Source organism: Vigna umbellata, chromosome 3 (genome assembly GCF_029865625.1).
Source record: "Vigna umbellata cultivar VRB3 chromosome 3, Vumbellata_1.0, whole genome shotgun sequence".
In the NCBI taxonomy this organism is placed as follows: domain Eukaryota; kingdom Viridiplantae; phylum Streptophyta; class Magnoliopsida; order Fabales; family Fabaceae; genus Vigna; species Vigna umbellata.
Window position 1 is genome coordinate 54205680 of NC_142167.1, and position 8939 is coordinate 54214618.

Sequence of the window (8939 nt, forward strand, 5' to 3'; positions counted from 1 at the left end):
ACAAAACAAGTGAAATTTAGCCACTTAATGAAAACTAGACTTGCCCAACAAATTATCACAGGAAAATTAGGTTTGTTTCATTATTACTTGTATCTAATATGATATATTTAGTTCTAAAATAATATCCAACACTGAACGAATTTAACTCAATTGATATATCATGATGATTTCACTACTCAAAAAACACCAAAGTAGTTCAATTAAATATCTCACTCAAAATTCAAAAGTCATCATATATTAAATAAAATAATTTCTATACCAATTATTAACATTGGTGGCAATGTCACTCGTAGATTCATATCCTTTAATTTAGAGTACTGATAGAAAACAAACTAGCTTCCCTTATCTTGATCAAACTTCTTGACTAAAATTAAGCTCCAAATCTCACTATCATAGAATTCAATACTTTTATATAAAAAAATTCGAATAAAAAAAAATCTTAGTATACTTTTACAATCACATGCAAACATGAATTCATCTTGAAACAACACTTCTCATACTAAGAAAAAGAGTACATAATTCATTCAAAATTCATATTGGAACTTAAGAATTCATTCAAAATCAATATAAAATATGATTTTGTAAATTTCAAATATATTTGTAAGTTAAACTTATAAGTACTATATTCTTATATTTACGATATAAAATAGTAAAATTATATATAGAGAACTGCATATAATTACTATAAAATTAACTTTTAAGCATGCTAGTGCAACTTACATAAAATGAAATATTAATACAAGGATTATTTAGGAGGATGTTAATATAAGTAAATCCTATATTCACAATATATTAATAAATGATATAGTAACTTCAACATATTGTATGACAATAAGTTATTTAATTTGATCAATAAATTAAATCGACTGATTTGATTTTCTTCTATGTAACAAATTTAGTTATACCCAAACAATAATTAATTATATTTTATCCTATGTTAAGTTTATTTTTCATCATCAACATGATCAATATATAGTAAAAATTATTTGTTAATAATTTATATTTTGAAAATGAAAAGTTTTAGGTGATGCAAATTTGTTTGTTATGCAAATCATAAATGAGAAAAATAGATAGTGCTTTCACAGTTAGAATTTGATTATTCAAACAAAACCTTTCAAAGTTTCAATGAGATATGAAACAGCTAAAGAAGAAAAAGTAAAGAAAGAGGCATGATTTGAAGTTGATGGAGGTTGAAATTCAAAGAAGAATGGGTGAAAGATTAATGAACAGAAGAACTACATGACGGACACGGCACGGGCCTGTTGTTGTCAAAGGTCGTGCTCACTATGTTTCTTCAAATTTCATTTTATGGACTTTGTTTTTGTCATCCATTTATGGCACTTTTTTTTTTTTTTAAATTACACATATATTTTAAGTTGTTATTATTCTTTTAAGGCCTTTTTTTATTATAGTGTAAGTACAGTTTTTCTAAAAAGGAAGAGAATATTGGTAAAAGTAAGAAAAAATGTGATAATGGATTTTTTTTTAATAAATAGACGAGAGATTTGTTTAGAACTTTTTTTTCTTAAGATGAGATATTGGTGTGATTCTAAAAAATTCAGGGAATATAAGAGCAATTTACTTTAAAAACACTATTATATAAGAGTTTATTTTGTAAATTTGACTTGATTTTTATTAAATAAAACCTATAAAAAGGTTGTACAAGGTTTGAACATTTTTCGAAGGTTGAATCTTCGTGGAGACTCTCGTTGCTTAGTCTTATAAGAAAAGGGAAACGATTCTTGTCATCATAATGACTTGTGTGCACATAATTGAGAGAAATGACATGGAGGGTTGTATAAGGTGATTGGGAAATTCAATCAAGTTACAAATTAGGATTTATGATAGGATGGTCAAGGATTCAACTTTATCCAGTAACAATGGGAATATATTCAAATTCAAAAATTTTATTGATCAACTTTATCTTATTAATTTGGTTTGGATCTTAAATTTTGAACAACAAATTAAAAATTATAATCATCTGTTTCGAAATGAGGAAACTTCAAAAACTCAATAGAAACCAACCATATCTCATTAATTTATGATATTTAAATAATAAAAATATATGAAATAATAGTACAACTCTCATTTAATTTCTAAACTTAGCTTTTTTATTTGAGTTTTGTGTTTTAAAATAGTTCATTTAGTTTGAGGTATAAAAATGTGTCAAAACAATATTTTTTTAAACCAACTATATTTACATTAGTTTATGGTATTTAAATAATAAAAAATGGAAAGTGATGAGTGTAAATTTGTTTCTCATTTAATCTTTAAATTTATTTTTTATTCGAGTTTTGTGTTTTAAAATGTTATTTTAATTAGAATTTATTTTAAAATAGTTAATTTAGTTTGAGATATAAAATTGTGTTAAAAATAATTTTTAGATGTACATATGTCATATGACACACCGTTAATCACATAAGAAAAAAAAACTAATTCTCGTACTTTCTAAAAGGAGAGAAATGAAAATTAATAAGTTTGGAGGATGGATGAAAATCAAAATCGCGTGATAGTTTAGTGATCAAAATCATATTATAACTTTTATAAGGTTAAATATGTTTGTAGTTCCTAAAATTGGATGCGACGTTGAAATTCATCTTTGTCCTAAATTTGATACATTTTAGTCCTTAAACTTTAATAATGAGTGGATGTAATATTTTTAATCCAAATAAGTTAATTTTTTAAGTGTTAAACATTGTTTCAGGCTAACATTTGTGCTTGAATGTGTGAAACAATGTAAACAACTCAAACGACATCCAAAAACGTTGTTTGACAAGTTAAAAATATTTATCATAGTTGGTTTATGAGGACTATATTTGTTAAGTTTGAGGATCATATCGTATCAAAGTGTGAAACAAAGAAAAATTCCAATTTCTCCTTAAAGTTTAGGGTCTAAAAAATATTTGACCCGAATTGTTTTGAGTGTTTTAGAAAATATTTCATTAGAATTTTGAGAAAGGAAGAAAAAAGACATTTAAGATATTTTTAAACTTGTATACCTCTGTTTTTAATATTTTTTCTAAAAAAATATATTTTTATCAACTTTATTTCATTAACATTTGCAAAAGTAATAAATATTTTGGTCCTCATGAAATTTTGTTTGATACTCTAATTTGAAATGTATTCAATTATAATTTCTTTCTGAATATTTGATAATATCATGTTTCTTCAATTGTGATTTTATTTTATTTTTAATAAAATTTATTTAATTGATATTGATATTGTAAAAAGAAAAAATACGACTATGGATACGACTATATTCATTACCCAGGATGCGGATGGGATAAAAATGTTATACCCATTGGGTATTGATATGGAGATGTGGATGCATTTTTTCTTTGGAAATGAGTATGAGATAATGAAACTCTTCTCCCTAGCTCATGCCCTAACTCTATGCAACCTCTTAAACACCTTTAGAGTAGATTATGGCTCATGCCCTAACTCTACTTGGTCTCTGTTGAAGATATAGTTTAGATTTAAATTATTGTTGCGCTTAATTAGGAATAAGTTTTAAATATTTAAAGTTGTTTTCTGTTTTTATATTGTTTCCTATTTTTAAGTATAAGCATTTAATATTGCTTATAAAAATGTACCTCTTAGAAGGAAAAGGAGAATGAATGAAAGGATCGTATTTTAATTCCCTGTGAATTGTTTAACATGGTATCAGATGTTTTCTAATTCCGGGAATATCTATCTTCATCTCCGCACTGTTTCTAATCCCTAAATTCCCAATTTCGCCATGGCCAACCCATCTTCCAATATTATCATTCAGCAAGATAATTCTTCTTTTCCCATCACTGTTATTCTTGATCACTCAAACTACCCCCTTTGGTCCCAGTTAATGGACATGCGTATTGGTGCTCGAAACAAATCGGGGTATCTCATTGGGGCAACTGCGAAACCCTCCATTTATGACCCAACCTATGATAACTGGATTACTGAGAATAAACGGGTGAAAAGTTGGCTTATTGATTCCATGAGCCCCCCGTTGATGCAGCGGTTTATCCGCCTTGAATCTGCCCATCAAATTTGGGATGCAGCTCTCCGCATATTCTACGATGGATCCGATGAAACTTGCCTCTTCGAACTGAACCAACGATCTTTCTCCACCAAACAACATGGTCGTCCCCTCTCTACTTATTATAACGAACTACTCTCCATATTTCAAGAAATTGATCATCGTATGTCTTCTTCTGAAACCACCGTGAATGGCGTAGTCCAAATGCATTCTTCCATGGCTCGTCTGCGTGTCCACATCTTTCTTAGCGGCTTGGATTCTGATTTTGACCAAGTTCGTGGAGAGATTCTTCGTAAAGACCCAAAATTGGATCTTGAGAGCACATATGCCTTTGTCCGTCGTGAACATCAACAACGTATCACTATGGGTCGTCCTGCTCCTACCTCGGATTCCTCAGCTCTACTATCTCAAGTTCCTCATTCTTCTCCTGCCAATTATCCTCCTAAACACCGTAAGGATAGTTCCTCTGCGAAACCCTTGTTATGTTCTCATTGTGGTGATTCTGGTCACTCCAAGAATCGTTGCTACGAAATCATCGACTATCCAACGTGGTGGGACTTCACCAAACGTCCTCGCAAAAAAATCTCCTCCAAATCCCTCCATTCTTCTTCTGATGGTGACTCCTCTCCCTCTCCTCAAGCTAATGTTGTGTATGAAGGTATTCTAGGTAAAACTCTTGCTTTCTCTGCTCACTCTAGGAATTCTACTTGGATAATTGATACTGGCGCATCAGATCATATGATTCATGATGTTTCTATATTACAACATTGTTTCCCATGTAGTAAGTCCACCATAACCACTGCTAATGGTGGTTCTGCTTCCATTACTGGTCAGGGTACCATTACTCTATCAAAAACTCTCACTCTTCATTCAGTTCTTGTCGTTCCTTCTCTTGATTTCAATCTTTTATCTATTAGTCAACTTACATCACAACTTAACTGCAGTGTGATTTTTTGGCCCACATTTTGTGTTTTTCAGGACGTTCAGTCCAAGGTGATTCTTGGCTATGGTGTTAGACGTGGTAATCTTTACTTCTTAGATGTCTCTGAGGGTGGTACTGACTTGCATTGTAGAGCATCTGCTACTAACACTCCAGATTCTTCTCATTCTGCTGCTTGGCTTTGGCATAAAAGACTCGGACACCTTTCCTTTGGTTATCTTCAAAAATTATTTCCCCATTTATTTTCAAATTGTCATTCCTCTAAATTTCAATGTTCAACTTGTGAAATGGCTAAAAGCCATCACATTCCCTTTTACCCCAGTATGAATAAAAGTTGTATTCCCTTTCAAGTCATTCATTCTGACATTTGGGGCCCTGCTAAAGTCCCTTCGTTTTCTCATTCTTATTATTATGTCTCCTTTATTGATGAGTGTACTAGAATGATGTGGGTCTCTTTGCTTAAACATAAAAATGACGTCTTCCCTGTTTTTCAGAAATTTCACCATATGGTTCAAACATAATTTAATACTTCCAAACAAATTTTTCAATCTGATAATGGCCTCGAATATAAGAATGGATCCTTTTCTGAATTCTTCACCTCTAACGGAATAAAACATCAAACTTCTTGTACATATACACCTCAACAAAATGGACTAGCTGAGAGAAAAAACAAACAATTGTTGGAGGTTGTACGGGCTTCATTATTTGGCATGAATGTCCCTTCCCATTATTGGGGTGAGGTTGTCCTCTCTGCGGCCTATCTTATAAATCGAACTCCTTCTAGTGTTTTAGGTTTTCTCACCCCTCAAAAGAAGCTTGAAACTTTCTTTTCTATTCCACATGTCGTGAATCTTGAACCTTGAGTTTTTGGTTGCACTGCCTATGTTCATGTTCCAAAAAAATTACGTGGTAAGCTTGATCCTTGTTCTAAAAAATGTATCTTTGTCGGCTATTCCGACGTCCAAAAAGGATATCGTTGCTTTGACCCTCAAACTCACAAAATGCATGTAACACTTGAAGTATCCTTTAGGGAGTCTGAACCTTTCTATTCAGGGGGAGTCACCTCTTCTTCTTCTCAGGGGGAGATTCGTCATATTGGAGAAGAAGAATTATGCTTACCTTTACCTGTGACTCCTACTCTAACATCTCCTCATATTATGGACAATCCACCAAATCAAAATCCTTCTCCTGAAGTCTCCACCGGTCTTCCAGGTACAGATCTTCTCAATGCAAGTCATTCTTCACAAAATGAGGCACCAAGTCTACCTTACATACCAGAATCACCTGATGTGGACAGTTCTGAAACACATCCCGAACCTACTATTGAGGTAACTTCTGTCCCTATTGTAAACTCTTCCATCCCAACTTCTTCTAACACTCACAATACACAAATCAGAAGATCAGAATGACAAAATAAAGGTATACCAAAATCAATTTATGAACCAGATCCGAGAGTGAAAGTGAAATACCCTATTAGCAGTTATGTATCATCTCATAGATTATCTGAATCATATGCTCTAACGATTGATCAATTATCCACTGTATCTATTCCTAACAGTGTGCAGGAAGCATTAGAAGATCCTAGATGGAAGCAAGCAATGAACATAGAGATGGAAGCACTTCAGAAAAATGAAACTTGGAAACTAACTTCTTTACCAAGTGGAAAAAAGACAATTGGGTGCAAATGGGTATACACTGTGAAGTTAAAAGCAGATGGAAGTATTGATAAATACAAGGCAAGACTCGTGGCAAAGGGATACACACAAAAATATGGGGTAGACTATCAAGATACGTTTGCTCCAGTGGCTAAACTCAACACAATCCGAATTCTAATTTCCATAGCAGCTAATAGAGATTGGCCCCTGAAACAATTTGATGTAAAGAATGCTATCTTGAATGGTGATTTAGAAGAGGAGGTCTACATGGAGGTTCCACCGGGAGTACAGCTACCCCCTTCAAAAGAAAGTGTAGTCTGCAAATTAAAAAAGGCTTTATATGGCCTTAAACAGTCACCCAAGGCATGGTTTGGAAGACTCACGTTAGCAATGAAGAAGTTTGGGTATAAACAAAGTAATTCAGACCATACCTTGTTTATAAAACATAACAAAGGAAAAGTGGCCATACTTATTGTCTATGTAGATGATATGGTGTTAACAGGAAATTTTGTGGAAGAAATGAAATTACTTGAGAAGAAATTGGCTGCTGAATTTGAAATGAAGGATCTTGGACAACTAAAATACTTTCTTGGCATAGAAATTGCAAGATCTGAAAAAGGTATTTTTCTATCTCAAAGAAAATATATTCTAGACCTTTTATCTGAGACTGGAATGTTGGCGTGCAAGCCAGCCGATACTCCAATTGAAATCAATCATTCTCTTGCTGTATATTCAGACCAGATTGAGACGGATAAGCATAGATACCAGAGGTTAGTAGGAAAGTTAATTTATTTATCTCACACTAGACCTGACATTGCCTATTCTGTGAGCATTGTAAGTAGGTTCATGCATTCTCCTAGTGAAGAACATATGACAGCAGTATACCGTATCCTTAGATACCTCAAAGGTTCACCAGGGAAAGGTTTATTATTTTCAAAAAATGATAGAGCCTGCATAGAAGGATACACAGATTCAGACTGGGCTGGAGATAAAACTACAAGGCAATCAACTTCAGGGTATTTTACCTTTGTAGAAGGCAACTTAGTCACATGGAGAAGCAAGAAGCAAAAGGTAGTTGCAAGGTCTAGTGCTGAAGCTGAATTTAGAGGTATGGCATATGGCATTTGTGAATCAAATATGAACAACCGATGAATCTTTTCTGTGACAACAAGGCTGCGGTAGAGATTGCACATAACCGGTTCAACATGATAGAACCAAACATGTTGAAGTGGATAGACATTTTATTAAGGAAAAGCTAGATAATCAAGTAATTCAAACTCCACATGTTCGGTCTGAAGATCAACTTGATGATATATTAACAAAGGCTGTTTCAGGAAAGGTGTTTGAAGAAGTCATTAACAAGTTGGGCATGATTGATATTCATGCACCAACTTGAGGGGGAGTGTTGAAGATATAGTTTAGATTTAAATTATTGTTGCGCTTAATTAGGAATAAGTTTTAAATATTTAAAGTTGTTTTTTGTTTTTATATTGTTTCCTATTTAAGTATAAGCATTTAATATTGCTTATAAAAATGTACCTCTGAGAAGGAAAAGGAGAATGAATGAAAGGATCGTATTTTATTCCCTGTGAATTGTTTAACAGTCTCTCACACACATATTCATTTTAAAATCTCAAACCACTAGTTTTTATATCTACAACCTTCTCCTCTTGCTCAACGAGCACACTAGCTTGCTAAGAGAGAGAAAGCTTAGAGTTTTTAAACCTCAAGCTCATCTAGTCATCATTCTCACTCGCTTAATGAGCTACCCTTGGAGATATACTTGTCCAACGAGTCCCAATTTGTTGAACGACCAATCCCCTGAATTTTAATTAAAACAGTTTTTCTTAGTTAAGAAATTGACACACCCAACGAGCAAATAAATAAAACTCTCAATAAAATGTTTCACCCAACAAGGCTACACTCGCCCAACGAGTAAAATGACTTAAACTCTTCAGATTTTAAAATTTTGAATTTTACTCAATGAGCCCTTTACTCATCTAGCAACTTGAACCCTTAAGAGTCCTTTTCACAAAACTCGCCAAGCAAGTAAAATGACTTAAGTTTTTTGAATTTTAAAATTTGGAATTTTGTTCAGCAAATAATTAGCTCACCCAATAAGTTTACATAATTAATACTTAACATATATATCAAAGTATAAATTGGATCAAGTTGAGTCTTGTAAATGCTTTCCTAAGCTAAAAATGATATATTTAGTCTAAAACAATCTCTCACTAAATCACTTTGATCTGATTGATATATCAATTATGTTCATGCTTAATGAAACCATTTTATCACACAGGTATCCATTCACTTTCATATTCAT

General features: G+C 32.5%; 1 protein-coding gene across 1 annotated transcript; it reads left to right on the forward strand.

Annotated features, from left to right (window-relative positions):
* The first annotated feature begins 3739 nt into the window (after positions 1-3739).
* On the forward strand, positions 3740-7765 carry LOC148202945 (uncharacterized). The gene is made up of 3 exons (XM_088109709.1): positions 3740-5171; positions 6012-6286; positions 6524-7765. Exons 1-3 carry the CDS (start codon positions 3740-3742, stop codon positions 7763-7765), a joined length of 2949 nt encoding a protein of 982 aa, XP_087965835.1.
* Positions 7766-8939: the final 1174 nt, after the last annotated feature.